The 22319-nt window shown below is 41.0% G+C and overlaps 1 protein-coding gene across 1 annotated transcript in view; it reads right to left on the bottom strand.

Moving 5' to 3' along the window:
• LOC131194550 (MARVEL domain-containing protein 3-like) overlaps positions 1-13825 on the bottom strand; it is a 30101-nt gene extending 16276 nt beyond the window's left edge. Inside the window, exons 1-3 of the mRNA XM_058175662.1 lie at positions 13105-13825; positions 10778-11004; positions 7643-7806 (exon numbers count right to left, since the gene is read on the bottom strand). Coding sequence (XP_058031645.1) covers positions 7643-7806; positions 10778-10881 — 268 coding nt within the window. The 5' untranslated portion in view covers positions 10882-11004; positions 13105-13825. The remainder of the gene's footprint in view (positions 1-7642; positions 7807-10777; positions 11005-13104) is intronic.
• Positions 13826-22319: the final 8494 nt, after the last annotated feature.

Below are 22319 nucleotides of genomic sequence, written 5' to 3'. Positions count from 1 at the left end.
GTAAGCAGGGCAATAAAGATTAGGCTAGAAACAACACCAGAATGTTTCCTTCCTGCCTTCCTTACAGGATTAGCCCTGTAAAGTGGCAAAAAACAAAATAAGATTTCTTCCAACAACCGGTTCTTTGAACTGTTTAGAAAGTTAACAACCGGTTCTCCTGAATAGGTGCAAATTGGCTGAATCCCACCACTGCCTCACTCTCTTAAAATACCGGACTACAACTTCTACGACCGACAGCCAGCATAACCAGAAATGCTGTACTGTAGTCAACACATCCTGAGGGCACAGGTTGGGGAAAGCTGGTACAAACAGTAGCACTTCCTGTCCTGGAATCCGAGAAGTTTGGCATCTGCTCAAGAGTTAAAGGCCGTTTGATTATTTCTTTCAAAGGCAATTCAAGTCAGCTAGCTGCTACAAAGCCTGTTGGTGGGAATCAAGAGCCAAGCTAGCTCTCCACTATTTTCCTGGCAACAAATCTTGATAGCGCTAATTCCCAGAGGTGGCTCATGTACAAAGCCTAGTCTCAGTGTAAGCTAAAGCAATCTTGTTAGATAAAGAAATTGGACGAGGAGGAGGAGGAGGTGGAGGTAGAAGGCTTAAGAGGGTGGAAAAGCTTCAAATGTGAAATAATTAGAATGGAGCTGAAGGTTATGCAGCTGACTTAACTAGAATTAAATTCAAATTCTGCAGGAAAAGAATGAAAACATATAAAAGGCTTAATATTGGTTTGGACCGGTGTTTCTATTTTTGATTAGTGTATGTGAAAAGAGGGTCCCAAAACATCACACAAAGCTTCACAAACAGGATAAGATCCTGTTAAAATGTATTTAATTTGTTCAAGGGGAAAAAAACCAATCAGATTCGTGTTCAAGTCACTTTTCCCCAACCCTCCACCTTCTTCAAATTGCTTAGATTACACTTCTGTCATTTCACCAAGCAGGGACAAAAATGCTTTAATATTTGACCACCAGATAGAGCAAAGGGTAACAGTGAATTGTGTGTATGTGTGTATGTGTGTGTCTGTGTAATTTTGTATAAAGACTTTATCCTAATCAAAGGAAAACAGTATTTAAATTATCACTGTTTGTTCAATAGATATTCCACACTATCTTATATACACTTTGATTACAACCACTCCCCAGATATACACACTATATACATTTGTTTTATAATGAAAAGGTTATGTACTCTTTCAGGATGTGAGAAGATTTTCCTTATGAAAAGTAAAAATCCACAATAAGCCAATGGCAGCTAGAAAAATAGTTATAGATTGCAGGAAGAAGCCAATAAATAGGTTAGTTGGTTTCAGTCCTAAATTACCACTGCATCATTTAACAGAAACACTTCCAAAATAAATTATCCCCAGTATAAAACACACACATATGCACACATGATTACGCAGGCAATTTTATTACAAATTAGTGTATTCCAGTGGAGGAAAAAAAACCATTTACTGCAGTTTTCTAATGTTATTTGCTGATGAAATTCAATTTACTTACTTGCTAATTTGCAAATGACCTTGTTGAGAAAAGAAGGGAAGGCTGGAAATGAAGCACAGCCATTGTACTTTTATGAGAATTCAATTTAGGCAATTGCTAAACTACTGTCCGTCAAGATATTCAGTCAAATATAGCATTAACAGGACCCACAAATCTTAAGTAAAGACCTCCACAAAAATCAATATCCTTGAAACCTAACTAAAGCATGCCACAAGAAGACAAGTGAGTATATGCATATTAAGGCTACTGTCAGTTAACCTTACCCATTCATAAATGGCAACCTTGATCACTGTTTCAGGGAAAGATGAAGTCTGCCCAGCTTGCTTATTGAAAAACCAAAACAGGAGAATCAATAATTTAAGAGCAGCTTTTGCAAAGGAGATACTGAGATGGAGTTGTCTGAAGAAGGGGCCACTAAGAACACCAACTTAATTTCTCTGAAGTTACTAAAGCAGAGGTGGGTTTCAGCAGGTTCTGACCAATTCTGGAGAACCGGTAGTGGAAATTTTGAGTAGTTCGGAAAACTGGTAGTAAAAATTCTGACTGGCCCCGTCCCCATCTATTCTCTGCTTCCTGAGTCCCAGTTTATCAGGAGGAAATGGGTATTTTGCAGTAACCTTCTCCTGGATTGGGGAGGGAATGGAGATTTTACAATATCCTTCCCCTGCCATGCCCACCAAGCCATGCCATGCCCACTAAGCCACACCCACAGAACCGGTAGTAAAAAAATTTGAAACCCACCACTGTACTAAAGGTGTAACAAAAGCCTAATTCAATTGAAAAAAGCAATATAAATCTTTTAATCATAGTAAGGACATAGAGAATCCATTTACATTGTCCATATACTAGGTATGTTATCCTAGTTGTTATCCTCTGAGAATTTTAGCTTTTCTTGCTCAGCTACAGTTATATAGTCTGCAATTTCATCCAAAAATTTATTAAGTTTAGGACACTGTAAAATATATATGTTTTAAGAAAGACTGATATTGGAGCATTGGAAAGTAAAATTTATGACCTCATTCAGTCAATGAATTGAAGACCTGATTATGCTTGTTAATTATAAGTGGATTGCCACTAGGTGCCGAAAAGGAAGCGCACGTGCACGGCACCAAGTGCCAAAAAGGGAGCACTCGTCTGGACCGTGACCAGGAAGAGGAGTTGCCCGGGGGGCATGCGCGCGCCAAAAAATTCATTTCCGGTTTCCAGCACTCACATGCACACCGGCCAGCAAGTCTTCCAGTTACTGTCGCACATGAGCATGTGCCGATCAGCTGGCCAGAGCGCATGCTCACAGAACAGCTCTTCCACTTTCCAGCACTGCTGCATGCACAAAGGCCAGCTGATCATCGCGTGCGCATGCACCCCAGAAGAAGGAAGAGCTGGCCAATGGCACGCATGCCATAGGTTTGCCATCATGGCTGTAGACACAGACTTTATATGGATAAATATAATGAAATACAGGACAGTACAAAATACAGTGACTTAAAAAAACCCACAATGGTTATAGAAGTGTATTAAAATGAATATATACCATAATACATACTGTTGCATATGTAATATTTTACATATATTACATATACAGTATTTACATTGTAGGTATACTTACGACTGCTGTTTGGGACCGGAATTTCTAATGTTAAGTCAAGATGATCATAAGGTGAGGCCTCCACGTGACTGGATTCAATTTTACAACTGGTTTTGCAGCAATTGTTAAATGAATCACATGGTCATAACTCCAAAGTTTGCAGTCGCTAAGCAAATTGCATGGTCTCAAATTGTGTTCTTTGTCCTGAATGGGCTTTTTGTGCCAGAAGCCCCCCCAAAAAGTAGTAAATTATGGTCACATGACTGTAGAATATGGAAACCAGCTGTAAACGTGAGCCGGTTGCCAAGCACCCAAAATACAGTCATGTGACCACAAGGGGGGGGCGCAGCTCTGATCCCCTTACTTCTAAGATCAATACCCTTATGCTATTTGCATTTTAAAAAATCTTTTCTGCATAAAAAAGCATTTACATTTAAGCTTCTAGAATCTATTACAAATCTATCCCCGCCCCCATCGATCTTTCCACTTTGCAATTATTTTAACCAAAGGGAGAAAAAAAGAAAGAGATAAAAATGTATTGTTTTTGTTTCTAGTTTGGCCATCAGCTATATGGAAAAGCTAAAATAAAACACTGGAGGCCATTTTTAAATTTGAATTGCAGAAAATCGTATTATTGTCCTTGAAAAAGAAAACTAATATGCAATCATACATGTGACTTCTAAGAAGTTGGTCTCACTGAGTTCAATGGAGCTTATTTTAAGTAAAATATAGATATGCAGTATGCATAATACTTTGAAAGGTTTTCTGTTTCTTGTGGTGTTATTAAATTACTGAAAATATTCTTAGTTCCCACCAATAATATACTCTGAGGTTTGTATTCATACTGTCAAGAACACATTCACTAAGTAAACAAAATTAGACCATTAAATAAGGTTATATTTGTTTAAATATGGTTTAAAAGATCACTCAAAATACAATATATGTATAATAGAGAGATCATATAATGGTTCAAAATGGTATTGAAAAAAAAAATCAGGGGATGTGCAAGACCATTTTATGAAATTCCCAGGTCCATTTCGATTTCTGAATATATCAGAGAAGAAGTCTGAAATATGGTCAATTGTTTTTGGAGGGATTGTATAATTCTTTATGAAGTAGTATATATTTATTAATCTGTTACGGGACTGTATCCATTAGGATCATTACTACCTTATATCTGAATACTAGAGATTAAAACACACAATACCAGGTCCCCAGTGCTCCATTTTTTTCATAAAGCTGAACAATGAGATCTGAGGAACTTTTATGCTCTGTGTTGTGGACTCACAACTCACATCATTTATTGGACTATTGACAGCTTTAGTTCAACAACATCTAAAACAGATTCTTCAGCTCACTGACTCTTCATGAAGTTGCAGATTGTGCATTGACCCCCCCCACCCAACATTTATATGAAAATAATTCAATAAATATTACTTTAGCTAATGATACCTCACATAACGACAACATTGCAGGTTTCCTACCCCTTTGTAAAAAATATAACATTTAATCATGTGCTCTTCTAGAAAGTATTATGAAGCTACCCTACTATTCAATATTACCTAAGTCTATAGAAATTAACTAAAAATCAGTTTAATTCAGTCTATGCTTACGTTATCTATACAAGCCCTCCTTTTTCTGTAGGAATTTAGAATACTTCTATTCACCCCATTTTAACATCTGACAATGAAACAGGCTAATCTAAGACATTTCACTCACTGCGATGGTAGAGAAAATGATTATATTCCCTATCAAGGAAAATCTCATTTAAAAAAAAAAACCAAAGCAGTAAAGAGTGAACTATAACTGAGGATGCTGCTGGAGAGAACCCTCAAGAGTTCTAATTAACCAAATGTGGGAGAGTTATGCAAGCCAATATTTTTATAGAGAACTTGAAATCGTCTAAGTGAGCCTTCCCAATATGTAACTTCAAAACCTAGTAATTGAATTATCAACCATGACTGTACTAAACTTCCTGAGTTCCCCAGTCAGTGCTCATGGCTGATAATTACTAGGTTTTGAAGTCACTTATTAGGAAGGCACATTGAGATGATCCCAAATTGTCTATAAAAATACTGGCTTGTATAATTCTCAGGAACTCAGGAAATTTAAATGCACTCTCCGAAGGGGCCCCTAAGAGAAGCCTAAATATCTCCTTGCTCGATGCAAAATGGACATGACAACATCTTTGACAGATGGCCAATTAGCTATTTCCAAGAGAAGAGAACTACAGGTAGTTCTCGACTTACAACCACAATTGAGCCCAAAATTTATGTTGCTAAGCAAGACGTTTGTTAAGTGAGTCTTGTCCCATTTTACAACATTTCTTGCCACGGTTGTTAAGTGAATTGTTGCAGTTGTTAAGTTAGTTACCCAGTTGTTAAGTGAATCTAGCTTTTCCTTTGACTTTGCTTGTCAGAAGGTGATCACATGGCCCCGGGATACTACAACCGTTCATAAATATGCCCCAGTCGCCATCTGAATTTTGATCCCGTAACCATGGGGATGCTGCCGCGGTCATATGTGTGAAAAATGGTCATAAGTCACATTTTTCCAATGCTTTCATAACTTTGAACGGTCACTAAGTGAACTGTTGTAAGTCGAGGACTACCTGTACTTCCTTCACAGCCAGTATCTGTTAATTAAGGAATGCTTGAAATCTCAAATTGCTATCGCTTAAAATGCCATGAACATTTATGAAATAACAGAGAAAAGGACAAATGCCGAATTAAATTGGCATGTGGGTGATAAACTTCACTCTACAGAGGTAAAATTTCAAAAGAGCTTTTCTTATCTGCAATTGTCTCTATATTACAGATTATTCTTCCCCCAGAAATACATGCAATCCTCACTTTTCTGTAACTCTATAATCATCTGGGCTCCAACTAGCTGACAATGGGAATCCATCTCACATTTTGCCTTGCTTTCTGGTTTTTTTTTTCCTTTGTAGTTAACTTTTGGTTTTAATATTAATTTGCATTTAGGTTTTATCCTAAAGTCTCTTGAGCTTGTAATATTATAACCTGCAATATATAATTATACAGTATATTATTTTTTATTTAAAAAGACAAATCGTGCTTTGCATGTTGAGAAACACCATCTTTATTTAAGAAATGTACATCTGGACTATTATGTCAGCTCCTACTCTGTCTGTTTCGAAAAAGAAATCAAGGCCTTAATCATTAGCCAATCTTTCTCAGTCTGAGATCAATTTAACTCTGATTGCACAAAATTTCTGAGGTTTTATGGTCGGTGCCTTATAGTCAGAAAAGCAGGATATAACTCAACAGCTAATGAGACCGAGACAACAAAGAATGACAAAATCATCTTAATATGTCATGACTAGCCATGAACCCCACACACAGTTTTTGCAACAGTTAGACTGAGAGGGGGGAAAAAAAGAAATCAGAAAAAGAAAAAAAGAAGAATCTCGTGCCAGTTCAAGATCATGGAAGAACATATATAACCATACGGCATTCCCGAGTAAAAGACTAATAAAAAATACTCTGCTAATTAACACTGCATCTCATGTGAAACATTTGCAATTATTTTAGAACAGGGGTGTCAAACTCGATTTCATTGAGGGCCACATCGAGGTTATGTTTGACCTTTGGGGGGAAGGTGGCGTGTGTATGTGCCAGGGTGGGCGTGGCCAGCTCAACATCACTCGTGTGGGGGGTAACTGTGGTGACTTGAGCGCTCTGCCAGCGAAAACGGACTCCAGAGCTCCATTTTCACCTGCGACTGCCTCCTGCAACCCTCTGCCAGTGAAAACGGAGCTCAGGAAGGCCGCCCACGGCCCTTGTAAGCTCCATTTTCAGTGGCAGAGGCACCACGGGCCAGTCCTTCAGAGTTTCCAGGGCAGCCCCATGGATCATATTTAAGCACCGCCCAGGTCGGATCCAGCCTCCGGGCCTTGAGTTTTAGAACCCATTTTAGAACATTTGTTTACAAGACAAATTTTACTCCAACATATAAGTTTAAATTACATTGCCTTCTGTTCTTCACTCTGCCTTTAAAATGCTCAGAGAGTTTTCTCTCCCCCAGACTTCTCTCTTATTCTATTCACAAGGGGAAAAAAGCTGGCCATAATAAAAGGTAGTATCTTTATAAGTCCCTTGAATACAAGTTAATACAGGTAGTCCTCGTTCATTGAAACGAACAGTTCATTTAGTGACCATTCAAAGTTACAACATCACTGAAAAGAGTGAGTTAAGACCATTTTTTAACACTTATGACTGTTGCAGCATCCCAACGGTGGTGCGATCAGACAGTTGGCAACTGACTCGTGTTTATGACGGTTGTAGTGTCCCGGGATCATGCGATCTACCTTCTGCGACCTTCAGACAAAAGAAGTCAATGGGTAAACTTAAACAATTCTGTAACTAACTTGACAACTGCCATGATTCACTTAACAACCGTGGCAGGAAAGGTTGTAAAATGGGGGCAAAACTCACTTAACAAACGTCTCGCTTAGCAACATAAATTTTAGGCTCAATTGTGGTCGTAAGTCAAGGACTACCTGTAATGAAATGGATACAGGAAAAGGCTTGCTTACCTCTTCGGGAACACAGGTTTGAACATTTCTCCGAAAAAGTCTTTTTGGAATGATAGTAGGGAGGCGGGGGATTGTCATAACTCTGCCTTGGTCCCAGATGGTTCGGCTCTGGGTTTGCAACAGCCAAGGAAGATCTTGAATGTTCAGTTGTTCCTTGCGACAACCTACAGACAGAAAAAAAGGCGGGGGAAAAATGGATGTCTTTGTGATAGATCAGCCTGTTAGGATGATCAACAATTTCCTCTCCCTTCAGCAACACCTTTTATTCCTGTACCATCCCTCCCAGTCAACTACCTGACTATACTGAGAGATTATTTCAAATTTGGAAACGACTCCATCAAATCTGTGACGGAGGGCTACTATCATAAATGTTGTGGCCTGTCAGATGCCAGCCCCTCCAGCAGCTGAATCAGGTGAGGAGGTGGCATGGGAGTCAGGGTCAGCATCAAGGCAACCTGAGCACTCCAAGGGGGAAGAGGGACTGGAGCTGTCGGAGATAGATACAGAGGTAGAGCCTGGGCCGTCCATCAGCCCTCAGATGGAGAGTCAACAGCCCCCAGATCTGGAGGTGGCTGATGAGGAAGAGGAGGAACAGCTGGGTCCAGTGCCTGACATGCAGATGCGCAGAAGACAGAGGAGAGGAGAACAGTGGAAATCTATGGGCAGATCCTTGGGATAGAAGAGCCACTGCTGCTAGCAAAGCCCCACCTTAGCTCTGGGATAAAAGTCATGGGGTGGAGATGAATAGGTGTGGCAGACAACTATTCATCTCCTCGCTGGACAGACTTGTTAGCCAGCTGTGTGTGTGAGAGAGACTTTTTGCCAGGGCTCCTGCAGCTCCTAATAAAGGGAACATTTATTTAACTACACAATTAACACAACTACTTGTCGTGTTTGGGAGCCAGGTCCGAACAATAAACTTCTGTTTTTTCTGCAGAGGGACAAAAACCCCTCTTATGTGGTACCTCCATGGGGAGTGTTGTGGTCCGCCAGCAGCCTGCAGACCTGGCAGCGGAGTCGGACAGTGAGGAGGCTGGGGAGGACAACTGTTGGTGTTTACCAGAGGCTAAACCTACCCACATTGTGGGGAATATTAAGTTCCCTACGAGATGTTAAGCAAACTTTTTGTCCTAGGTCAGAGTTGAATCTCGGCAGGTTTACAGGTGAAATGTTACGGTGGATTAGATATCTCTGCAAGAGGTTCCTTAAGTAGAGGCAACATAGTGGTGGAATTGACAGAAATTTCTTTGGAGGGAGGACAAATTGGGGAGCACCCATTTGTGCTCTGAAAGAGCTGCTCCTCACGAAATTTAGTTTCTTGCGATCAATTGTGGGTCAAGGTTTGGGCACTAAAGGGGTTTTACAAGGTGTCCCTAATTGCTGGGCAGCCTTCATGGATATTTGACTAGGAAGAACCTAAACTTCTTAAACACTTGACGATTTAATTACTTTGCAAGCTAAAAGAGATATTCTCAATGGCACAGAAGATCAAAGACTCTTGGCAGCTGCCTTCTTTTTGAAATTAAGAAGAGGGGAAAAAATCAGCTATTTTAAAAGACTTCAATTTAAAAGCAAAAAGCTTAACAAGCTCGTGATCTAAGAAAGTTTGCAATGAACAAAGGGGACAGTGATTTTTTAAAAAAAGAAGATTTTTTTTTAAAACAAAGCTGCCTTGGAAAATTAATTAGACTAGCAGACTGGACCTTTGTGGGAATGCTGATTGTTTGTTTTAAGGACAATAGTAGTTGATTGATTTTGCAAAATAAGAACATAAGGCTAATATGAGCTAAGTTGTGAGACTGCAACTGCAGAAAACTAATTGGGACTAAAATGTTAACAACAGAGAGAAGCAAAATGGGGGAGGGGAAGCCTATTTTTTATGAATTATAACTAGTACTATAATTGACATACTTTCACTTTCTCACCATGGCAACCACAAGGAAAATTGCCAAATTGGGGGAAATGATGTAGGGGTTCACTAGAACAACTTACAGATAAGGACATTTCACCAGATTTATTGCAGAAAATGGTTGAAGAATTTGGCAGACATGACCGCAATAATTTTTTAAAAAAGGAAATGGAAGAATGATTTGCAGGGATAAAAAAAAAAAGATCAGGAAGAAGAAGTTTTTTCTTAAAAAAAAACCTAAATAATCTATAAGGCAACTGCCTGCAGATCTAAACCAGGTTACTGATAAAAGTAGAAAGTAAGACAGAAATTATAAATAGAGTTGAGGAAGGAGTTGGAAAAATTTGGCATTATTGGAGCGGAGAGAAAAAGCATTTTGCTTCAGATTTAGGATAATTCCACACAAAAAAATGGAGAGGATACCAGAGATTTGTGGTGTGTGTGTGTAAAATATATTTGCTGCCAAGACACACTTAACTTCCAAGCTACACACACACACACACACACACACACACACACACACACACACACACACAGAGGAGCTTCAAGTATCTATTGGTACCAATGTATAATTTTCTCTCCTAGATCTTAACTTCCATGAAGAAGTTGATTGGGGAAGGAGCATGTTAGGTACCACTTTCTTACCCTATCTTGCAAAGACCAAAATATCCCACTCCCTAAGCTGGACAATTAAGTTTAGGAGTGGGGTGGGGGAACCCATCTTGCATTAATGTTTGCAAGTGTTTCTCTACTGTTTACAGCCCTGTGGGAAGAACTCTGAAAGAGAATGCTCTCTCCCCTTCCCTGTGTATTGCAACTCTTCCTGAAATCGGATATGCTGTGAATAACAATTAAGCTTAGGAAAATCACCGGCACTGGTACTAATGGAACCTCCCACTCAAGCTTAACTGAGATGTTGGGGTAGAGATTTCAAGACATCACTCCCTCCTCTCCCTCCCCCACTTTACATGCAGTGCTATTCAGTTTAGAAAAGTATGCCTTGGCCCATTAAATGAGGGCTTTTTGGGCGTGGGAAAACACTTTGCATGTATCCAAAATACTGTGCTCTTTCCCTATTCTTCCTGAGAGAACATTAAAACACTGATCTACTACTATATCAGCAGTTTGATAGGAAACCTTAACAGGAGTAAATTACGTGGAAATGAGAGGGAAAGAGACAGCATTAAAAACTCTATTCTATGCAAAAGATGATTTCTTAAACTTACCGTCCACCTGATGAGTTTGGTGGCCTACTTCTTTTATCAAAATAATTAGGATTCTCCCTGGGAATGTAGCCTCTGTCTTGATGAAATTTCCCGGAATGGGGCATCTTCTATTTTGCTGAAGTTATGTACAAGTGGAACTTGCTTCTGCTTCAATTTGATGAATGGCTAACATTCAGTCAACAATTTTGTTACTTGGTTAGAAACACAAAATAAGGCACGAATGTGATCTATAAAAAAGAAAGGGACCGTAGTAGGTTTTATTACTTGCTATCTAGTATAGGTTAGAACCTCCTTTCCCAATTCAATACCATCCCAAAATTTTGGATAACAGCTCCCAAAAATACATACGTGTTGTCGATAACAATAGAATATTAGCCCCTAAAATTTAGAAAGCATTGGTTGGGGAACAAAATGTACAGTGAAGACTAAATGATTAGATCAAATTATAATGCTATAAATTTCAAAAAAAAAAAAAAGGAATACAGCAAATGGCAACAATCAAAGGAACGCAACATTAAAATGTTGCATTTTAAGAGATCAGCAAAATTTACGGAATATAGGTAGTCGTCAACTTATGGCCACAATTGAGCCTAAAATTTCCATTGCTAAGTGAGACAATTTTCGATGAGTTTTCCTCCATTTTATGACCTTTCTTGACACAAGTGTTAAGTGAATAACAGCAGTTGTTCAGTTAATAACATGATTGTTAAGTGACCACATTGACTTTGCTTGTCAGAAGGTCACAAAAGGTAATCACATGACCTCAGGGCACTGCAACCATCATAAATGTGAGCCAATTGCCAAGGGTCCGAACTTTGATCACATGACCATGGGGCATTGAAATAGTTGTAAGCATGAAAAATGGTCGTAAGTCACTTTTTTCAATGCAGTTGTAACCTCAAACACTCCCTAACGAATAGTCGTAAGTCAAGAACTATCTGTAGAGTGATCCTTATAACCTCGTGGGAAAAAATCATTCAAATGTTTTAAAATTACATAGTTTATAGGAAAATGGATTATTTTACCAGTCTGCTGTAACTCTTCTTGGGAAAATATAATTTTCTCTAGGATGGATTTTAATTCAGTCAACTGGTTCGCACATGCACAGTGCAACTTTCATTCCTCTTTTATATCAGAGCTGACATGTTAACTGTGTCATGTTCAAGAAAAGGAGGAATCTGTGTTTCGGGCATATGGCTAATATACAAATGACCAGATAATGCTATAGTCACACAGGAAGGGTGTGATAGTAATACTAATTCTGATCTCCTGCATTGCAGCTCTTTCTGTCCTTTTCATTTATCATAAGCCACAGAATTAAAGCTCACTCAGGGTTCCTGCTGCCTTAGGAATTGCTGGGTTTTACTCTATTTTGATTTTGATCCTTTAGATTTCCATTAAAAAATAATTGTATTGACTGACCCAAGACAGCTTATGATGTCAACACTTCTACCGAGTTATCTTAGTTTTACTTTAAAAATACTTACGTTAAGTTATGTTTATTTTTAATGGACTGCACCCCAGCTTTGGACTGCTTCATACTACATTCACTATTTTATAAAAGAACTGACAAAAAAAGCCTAATCTCATAAAATTTATCTCTGTCTTTCACTGTATTGCCAGGAATGGTAAACCCAAGATCATATTCGGGTTTGATTTTGCGATGGGATTAATTTGCACATCTTCCAGATCTAGTCAAACTCCCAACTCTCATCAGCTCCAGCCAACAGTCAGAGATGATACCATTTTAGCCCAATTGTATCTGTGGCACCACAAATTCCCATCTGTGATGCAGGGATCAGAAAGGACTATGATTGACTGCCTAAACTTGACTTATGATGAGAGAGACTGTATATTCTGAGAATGTGCTTGCCTTAAGTCTAAATTGAGCCATTTTAATCGCCATACGTCAAGTCACTTTGTTCAGTACCATTGTGACTTTAAACGATCACTAAGCGAACTGTTGTAATAAGCGGAGGACTACCTGTACCAATTAAAGTATTCGAGCAGAACAAAGCCGGAAAAGTTTCTGGGGCGTTTTAAGCAGGGTTGTTTACAAATCCCAGATCTTCAAAGCCAGAATGGGGAGGAGACTTAAGGGACGCCAGCCATACTTCTTCAGTACACAAACATATATGATAGGGATCTCCAATCTTGGCAACTTTAAGACTTGTGGACTTCAACTCCCAGAATTCCTCAGCCAGCAAAGCTGGCTGAGGAATTCTGGGAGTTAAAGTCCACAAGTCTTAAAGTTGCCAAGGTTGGAGACCCCTGATTGATATACGAAGCTGCTTGTGTGCCCAATTTATTTCATTTTCCCAACTCACCCCAGAGCTGCTGAAGGGCCTCCCCACGTTCAGCCACGCGCCGGAGTTCACGGGAACCTTTTTCCAGGGATCGGGCGCAAAGCTTTGTGTTCTTCCCAAGCGAGAGTCCTTCGAGGGAAGCTCGGCGTTTCCTGGTTGCTGCGGCAGCGAGAGAGAAGGCGAAAGAAACTTCGCTCGGCCACGTACAACCAAGCCCGCCGCCGCCGCCCAGCCCCGCCAACCTTGCGATGGTCGGGGAGGGTCAAGTTTCAGCCTGTAAGCGTCCGCAGGTTTCGGAGAGGCTCATAAGCAAATGGGAGCGACCTGGCCCAACCTGAAGGGGCGGAGCGCCCAAAGGTGGCCGCTTCTCCGGCGGCGCTGAGGTGAAAAGAGCTCCCGCGGAAGAGGCTTAAGAGAAGTAACATCTGAAAGTGTCTAATGTGGGGTCGTTGGCTTTCTTTTGCAAAGATGGACCCGCTCCCACCTGCGCTTAACGGGAAGAGCATGAAGGACTTTTGTTGGTGACAAGACGGGGCGGTATTAAGTGATCCTAAACCAGAGGTCTTCAAACCTATGACTATCATTAAGTGTTGTATCATTAAGTGTTAAATTTGTACCCTATGACTGTCATTAAGTGTTGTAAGTGTTGTACCTTGAGGAAGGTATCTTTTCTTTTATGTACACTGAGAGCATATGCACCAAGACAAATTCCTTGTATGTCCAATCACACTTGGCCAATAAAAAATTCTATTCTATTCTATTCTATTCTATTCTATTCTATTCAGACTTGTGGACTGCAACTCCCAGAATTCTCCAGCCGGCTATGCTGCCTGGAGAATTCTGGGAGGTGAAGTCCACAAGTCTTAAAGCTGCCAGGTTTTGGGGACCCCTGTCCTAGACTTACAACCACAGCTGAGCCCTCCAGATTTCTGTTGTTAAGTGAGCCATTTATGAAGTGTATTGGCCCCCAGGCTTTCTTAGTCTCCATTGTGAAGTGAATGGCTGGGCCAGTGGTGAAATCCAAATTTTCTTTACTATCAGTTCTGTGGGCGTGGCTTGGTGGGCTTGGTATGGCTTGGTGGGCTTGGTATGGCTTGGTGGGCGTGGCAGGGGAAGGATACTGCAAAATCTCCATTCCCACCCTATTCTGGAGCCAGCCAGAAGTGGTATTTGCCGGTTCCCTGAACTACTCAAAATTTCCGCTACCGGTTCTCCAGAACCTGTCAGAACCTGCTGGATTTCACCCCTGGGCTTGGCTCTATGACTTAGCAATGTGGTTGTTAAGGGAATCTGACTTCCCCACTGACGCAGCTTGTCAGAAGGTTGGGAGAGTAGATCGCGTGACCTTGGGACGCAGCGATGGGTCATCAATAGGAATCAGTTGCCGTACGTCTGAATTTTGATCGCACAATCATGTGGATGCTGGAAAGGTCACAAGTGTGGGAAATGGTCCTAAATCACTTTTTTCAGTGTCGTTGGAACTTTGTATGGTCAGTAAATGAATTGTTGTGAGACAAGGACTCACTGTATTGGTAAAGTTGCAATGTAGATGTCTGGGAGAAGAACCTGGCTGGAGGACTCCTTAGGCTACCTGGCTGTACTCCTCCTTAAGGACCTACGATTGATGGTTTGATCTGCAGAAGCATGGCTCCAGTTTCATACAAAACGGCTGTATTCACTCAGTCCTCGGATCCCCGAATTAGCCCATGTTCTGGGTTTGCACAATATGGGCAACTCAACAAAAAAAGAAGCAAACATGTTAGGTCATAAAAATAAACCAAACAAGACTGAGATGTTTGGCAAATACAGTCATTATGCTTTAGGCCTTCAAACTTGGCAACTTTAAAGCTTGTAGACTTCAATTCCCAGAATTCCTCAGTTATCACAGCTGGCTGGGGAATTCTGGGAATTGAAATCCATACATCTTCAAGTTGCCAAGGTTGAAAAAAACATTGAGACAAAGCATGAACATAGCCGATTTTTTTAATCAAGCTTGTCCATTTTAACTGAGATTATTCCTTGAACTGAATGCGCACATTGTTGCCCCTTCTTGCATGTAGATACTTTCTTGTCCTTTCCAGGAATGTAACTTACTGTTGAAATGTATATTTTATCTGTATTTTTAAAATGTACAGAGGTAAAATCAATAAAGTCATCAAATATTTGTAACTTTCAGCAACTGAAACCCAAAAGGATTGAGTTTTGTGGGGATATTTCTTTCTATAAAGATTGTTCTACGGGTTGCATTTATAAAGAGTTACAGTACAACGAAGATGAGTGTTCCTAGGAAATAGCTATGTTAATTATGCATTAAATTAACCATGTAAATAAATATATGCATTAAACCGTCGGTTCCTATCCTGGTGTCTGTAAATTGAAGGGAGTTGGATGTGGAATGACAGACTTCAGCTCAACCCTAGCAAGGCTGAATAGTTTTGGGTTTAAGCTCCAGGGACTTAATCATCTCAGGCTGGCATTGCCCCAACAAGACTCAGTTTGCAAACTTGAGGGTTTTCCTGGGTGACAGTCTGGTGACAGTCATGATCAGGAGGGCCTTTGTGCTGTATGGCAGTTGCACCTGTTCCTGGATCAGGAGGTTCTGTTCTCGGGTCAAGAAGCAACAGTGAGAACTGGACACGGAACCACTGATTGGTTCAAAATTGGGAAAGGAGTCCAACAAGGCTGTATATCACCCTGTCTATTTAACTTATATGCAGAGCACATCATGAGAAAGGCGGGGCAAGATGAATCAAAAATTGGAATTAAGATTGCCGGGAGAAATATCAACAACCTCAGATATGCAGATGATACCACTCTAATGGCAGAAAGTGAAGAGGAACTAAAGAGCCTCTTGATGCGGGTGAAGGAGGAGAGTGCAAAAGTTGGCTTGAAACTCAACATTAAGAAAACTAAAATCATGGCATCTGGCCCTCTCAATTCCTGGCAGATAGATGGGGAAGAAATGGAGGTAGTGACAGATTTTATTTTCCTGGGCTCCAAGATCACCGCAGATGGAAACTGCAGCCAAGAAATTAAAAGACGCTTGCTCCTGGGGAGGAAAGCTATGGCAAATCTAGACAGCGTACTAAAAAGCAGAGACATCACCCTGCCAACAAAAGTGCGTATAGTCAAGGCTATGATTTTCCCAGTTGCAATGTATGGCTGTGAAGGTTGGACCATAAGAAAGGCTGAGCGCCAAAGAATCGAGGCCTTTGAACTCTGGTGCTGGAGAAGACTCCTGCGAGTCCTTTGGACTGCAAGGCGAACAAACAAGTCAGTCCTAGAGGAGATCAACCCTGACTGCTCTTTAGAAGGCCAGATCCTGAAGATGAAACTGAAATACTTTGGCCACCTAATGAGAAGGAAGGACTCACTGGAGAAGAGCCTAATGCTGGGAAAGATTGAGGGCAAAAGAAGAAGGGGACGACAGAGAACGAGGTGGCTGGATGGAGTCACTGAAGCAGTAGGCATGAGTTTAAATAGACTCCAGAGGATGGTAGAGGACAGGAAGGCCTGGAGGAACCTTGTCCATGGGGTCGAGATGGGTCGGACACAACTTTGCAACTAACAACAACAACACTCAAATTACACTGAACCAGATGTAACATTGTAGGGGACATGATGAGACTCCGTCGTAATGTTGAAAGAGAAGATTATGGAGACAAAATTAGTATCTTGGTTTATCACAAGGTAAACATGCACCTGCATATTTATTTTTTATTTTTATTTATTTATTTATTGTGCTATGATTATTTATTGTGGTATAACTCATTGTTAGCAGGTTATTTTGAGTTAGGTCAGGGATGGAAAAAGCCCAACTGTATCCAGATAAATTCAGAGAGAATTTTGAAGGACAGGTGAAAGAATTATTTGTCTCTCAGAGACAGCCCCCCCCTCTCCATTCCTTATTGATAAAGAAAACTATCATGATCAAAAAATGTGCTATAAGATTATTTATAGCATGATTATTTATAGCATGATTATTTATTTGGATGGTTTTAGCTTCCAAGGAGGTAAGGCTCCAAGAATTCAGCTCCTGAAATTTAACCAACCACTGGATCAGAGATGGTATTCAGCATTTTCTGACCAGTTCTGGAGAACCAGTAGCGGAAATTTTGAATAGTTCAGAGAACCGGTAAATACCACCTCTGACTGGCCCCGCCCCCATCTATTCTCTGCCTCCCGAGTCCCAGCTGATTGGGAGGAAATGGAGATTTTGTATTAAACTTCCCCTGGAGTGGGGAGGGAATGAAGATTTTACAGTATCTTTCCCCCTGCCACCCCCACCAAACTATTCCATGCCCACCAAGCCACAGAACCCTAGTAAAAAACATTGAATCCCACCACTGCACTGGATAGTACCAAACAGATACATAAAACTAATTATTGTAGCCTGCCGGTGGCTTGTGATCAGCCCATTCTCTCCTATATCATCTTACTTCACATATCCAGACAGCTAACAAGAAAGGTTTATACTTGCTTAGCTGATAAAGAGCAACTAAGAGAATAGAGGCTAGTTTACATTCTCAGAAGAATATTCTCACAGCAGAAGAGCAGGTGCATGTGGGCTAATCTCAGTGCCGAATACCAGGCTGGCATTAGAAGGTGGGTGGGTGGAGCTCTGGGAAGGAGAACTTTAGAGGAAAAAAGTTGGAAATGGAGGCTTGCAGCTAAAGGGACTTAAAGGGACTTAGCCATTGGGCCTTGAACTTGGGTTGATGGTTTTAATAAAAGCCAGAGAAACCCAGATTAGTTTCTCCAAAGTGGATTACACAGGCTGTTGAAAAGAATAAATTGAACATTAGCTGAAGAAGTGGGAAGAGGAGGAGGAGTCATTGGACCTTTTTACTCAACACAGCAGAAAACCCACTGTCGTGTCCCACTCCTCTGCTGATGGGGAAGTCCGTATCAGGCGTGCCTCTGCAGCTCTGCCAAAGTCCTAGCAAAGTTCTCAAGGCAGGCAGGAGACCAGAAAGTGACTTCAGCAATCCAAGGTAGACTTTGCCTGACTCAGAGAATGCTAGAAAGCAGATCCTTTATATAGGCCATGGGGTGTGGCTCCATGACTCAGCACTTTTCCAGGCCTGCCCTTCCCTTCCTTTTGCTGACGCCGCCTATCAATTCTCCTGAAGCGAGGATCTCTCCAGGCTCCAGCTGTTGCCAATTCACATTCCTCAGGCTCACATGCTGTGGGGGAGGGGGAGGGGTCTAGTTGCTCCGTTTGCCTGGGCATGGAGCCAGGGCTGGAGACTGGAGGCACGTCAGGCCCTTCGTCTTGCTCGGCCTGTCTGGGCATGATGCCAGGGCTGGGGCCTGGAGGCATGCCAGGACATTCCTCAGCGTTCGGCAGGAGATAAGAGGGACCCGGCTGCGGGGAAAGCGAGCGAGAAACAACACCCACCTTGATAGAACAGAGGTGAGATGTAAAGAAGAGAACATTAAAGTTTGTCAAAAGCTAGCAGAGAAGGAGCTGCCTGGCAAAAGTAGGTTGGTCAGTTGCTCTTCCTTAACCCTAGTAGATTTTTTTTGTATCCAGTAACACAGAAAAACATTTGCCAGGTACATACATAGCTTAATGTTATATTATAACATTCTATAAGTCCATGATGGCGAACCTATGGAACGCGTGCCAGAGGTGGCACACAGTGCCCTCTCTGATGGCACGTGAGCCGTTGCCCCAGTTCAGTTGTGCTGTGCAAGTCCACGCACCCCTTGCCGGCTAGCTGGTCTTTGGATCTCTGGCATGCATGCGCAGGGGCGGGGTGCATGCAGGGGCAGCACGTACATATGCTCAGGAGAATGGGGCGCATGCAGGGGGCCACACAGGCATTGCATTTTGGGGATTCGGGCGCACTTTGGGCACTTGGTCTGGAAAAGGTTAGCCATCACTACCATAGGTGGTTTAGATCTAGCCAAAGAAATTCAGTAGGCACTTTTGCACAGACCGTGCCAGACTATCAACTGGGAGGAGAGAACTATTTGCAAGGAATGCAAAACTATTGGTGAGGCCTGGGGCTGGGAAAGTGAAACTGACCATTCTGGTAAAGTGTGGGTGAAATGGCTCCTTGCTATTTTTAAACTACATAAAACTGGGGGCAAACTGGACCAAGTGGAACCAGAACAGGGAATAGCCTTATTCATGCTGACAGGAGTCCTGATCACATAGACTTTTATATACAAACAGCTGTTTGATACTCAGGTCTTTTGACTGCAATTATCCTTGCCAATGGATAGGTGTGTAGTATGGGGCATGACTAAAATACATGCCTAATATGGCGGTAGGTTGAGCAATGCAGCTTTAATCCAGTGATAATGTGTGTTAGGAAATTGTTATTGCCCAACTGGTTGGTCAGGAAATATATAAACCAACATTGTGTGTTTGTAGCTAGCAGTATTATGTAGCTTTAAAAACTGTGTTGCATCATCAAACATCTTGATTGGCTGAGCCCTGTAGCCAATGTGCTTAAGGAAAGCTGAATTATGGTTTGTGTGAACATTACACCATTTTACCTGCTGATATGCTGTAACTCTATATTTGATCTCTATGCATGATCATTGCTTGATCATGGCTATTTATTGCTTCTTTAATATTTATTGACTGTTTTTATATTGAACTTTGTTCCTGAATGAAACTAAAGAAGATCTGTTTTGTTGTATTTTTCTACAACTGATAAGAAGACGTTTATTTTATTTTATTTATTTATTTATTCGATTTTTATACCGCCCTTCTCCCAAAGGACTCAGGGCGGTGTACAGCCAAAAATAAAAACAAACAATACAATATACAATTTAAAATACAAATTAAAAAACTTATTTTATAATTGGCCTAAAAAACTTTAAAATATATAAAACTAAAACCCCATTAAAATTAATAATAGATAATTTAAAATCAATAAAATTTAAGCCAGCCCCGCGCAAATAAAAAGATGTGTCTTCAGTTCGCGGCGGAAGGTCCGAAGGTCAGGTATTTGGCGTAAACCCGGGGGAAGCTCGTTCCAGAGTGTGGGAGCCCCCACAGAGAAGGACCTTCCCCTGGGGGCCGCCAGCCGACATTGCTTGGCGGACGGCACCCTGAGAAGTCCCTCTCTGTGAGAGCGTACGGGTCGGTGGGAGGCATGCGGTAACAGTAGGCGGTCCCGTAAGTACCAAGGCCCTAAACCATGGAGCGCTTTAAAGGTAGTGACCAAAACCTTAAAGTTATATCTGAAAAATATCCTTGGACTGATTTTTATCTCACTTTGTATGTGTATGACTTGGATTGTTTTGAACTATAATTTTGCTTTTTCCCTAAAAGTAAAATATTATCAAAACCCAGTTTGTTTGTATGTTAACTGTTATTATCAACAATCATTCTCAGTCGCTTTTGTGTATAAACTCAAAGGGTAATCTGCTCAATAACACACAACATCGATTGTGAGATAAGACTATCCTTAACAATGTGAATAACGTGGAACATTCTTCACATGAACTGCAATATTCAGACACGAAGAGGGTTATAGTGCAGCAGGCATTCTCCCACTGTTTTGAGTTTCCCCAAAGAAGAGATGAAAATAGATGGACAGTAGATGTATTATTTCTGATTGCTATGGGGCAGGTTAGGATTTGATGAGAATTGCAGGAATATAATTGTGTTAGGAGGGAAAATGTTTAGCATATGCTTGTTTTATTTTTAAACTATACCTTGTGTTTGTTCCGGGAAGTCGGGGGGTTGAAGGAGAGGGAGGGGGAAGGAGGGGAAAAGCTTTTGTAAAACTTTTCAAAAAGAAGAAGAAAGAAAATAGATGGACAGTCATGCATGCGCACACTCTGTATGGTTCCTGTGGGGCAGGTTTGATCTGATCTCCAAAGTCATTCAAATTGTATGCACTTATCCAATATTAAGTTTTAAACCTCAGTAGAAATATTGTAAAGTAAATCCAATTGTGACATCTAGTGGCACTGTTTTGACATCTACATATAAAACAATGAACATTTCTTTCTTTTATTCATATGGAAAGCAACGCTGAGTGCTTGCTTATGTGAAAAAGGCACGGCAAATTTAAAATCGCAGAATAGTTTTCAGGCACAATGCTATTCATTGGAGTTGATTCCAGCCCAGAACTTTTACATACTTTTACAAAATTCCAGGAAGATTTGTGAATGTGGGAAATGACCAGATAACATACAGAATCCTAATACATTTTAGGTACTAGTGTTCAGAGTGTTTTAATTTATTTAACTTGCAGTAATATTATTCTAACCTGATACATGTTCACTTTAAGCCATATTAATATTTAAAAAAATATTGGTGATGATGTTCGAAACCAGTTATGATTTAAATTGCCTCTGATTAGCAGAGAGAAAACGGCATTGCAAGTAATTGCTTTATATTCTTCAGAAGGTACAGTTAGCTCTAATTTCTCTTTTTAGGGTCATCAGGGTCAAACCCTATGAAAAAAAAAGAGAACGAACAAGTGGGCCAGTCCAAACATTAGAAAAGGACATAGTTAACTTTGGTGAGATACTGAAAAGAGATGACAAGGTATTAGAACAGCAGTCCCCAACCCTTATGGCTTAGCAGCCCGGCAGGATGGGAGTGGGAAGAGGAGAACTAGCCCGTGCAAGTGGTGGGCCGGTGTGTATGTCAGTTCCCATCACCAATCTCTTTCCACTTATGACTGTATGACTGTAACTTTGTTGCTGGCAATCCTTATGATTTATATTGATATATTGACCATCAGTTGTGTTGTAAATGTTGTACCTTGATGAAGGTATCTTTTCTTTTATGTACACTGAGAGCATATGCACCAAGACAAATTCCTTGTGTGTCCAATCACACTTGGCCAATAAAAATTCTATTCTATTCTATTCTAAAGTGGTATTCAGCAGGTTCTGACCAGTTCTGGAGAACTGGTAGCAGAAATTTTGAGTAGTTTGGAGAACTGGTAAATATCATCTCTGACAAGCCCCGCCCCCATCTATTCTCTGCCTTCCGAATCCCAGCTGATCTGGAGGAAATGGGGATTTTGCAGTAACCTTCCACTGGAGTGGGGGGGGGGAAAGGAGATTTTACAGTATCCTTCCCCTGCCACACCCATCAAACTGTGCCCATCAGGCCACGCCCACAGAACCGGTAGTAAAAATGTTTGAATCCCACCACTTGTATGTGTGTGTGCACACATGCCGGTCCACCTCTAGCATGGCCCACTTCTAAACCGGCCACATCCTGTTAGTGGGCTGCAGGTCAGGGGTTGGGG

This window comes from Ahaetulla prasina, chromosome 3 (genome assembly GCF_028640845.1).
Source record: "Ahaetulla prasina isolate Xishuangbanna chromosome 3, ASM2864084v1, whole genome shotgun sequence".
In the NCBI taxonomy this organism is placed as follows: Eukaryota; Metazoa; Chordata; class Lepidosauria; order Squamata; family Colubridae; genus Ahaetulla; species Ahaetulla prasina.
The sequence above is the reverse complement of the archived record's forward strand: the minus strand, read 5'-3'. Positions and strand labels throughout refer to the sequence as shown.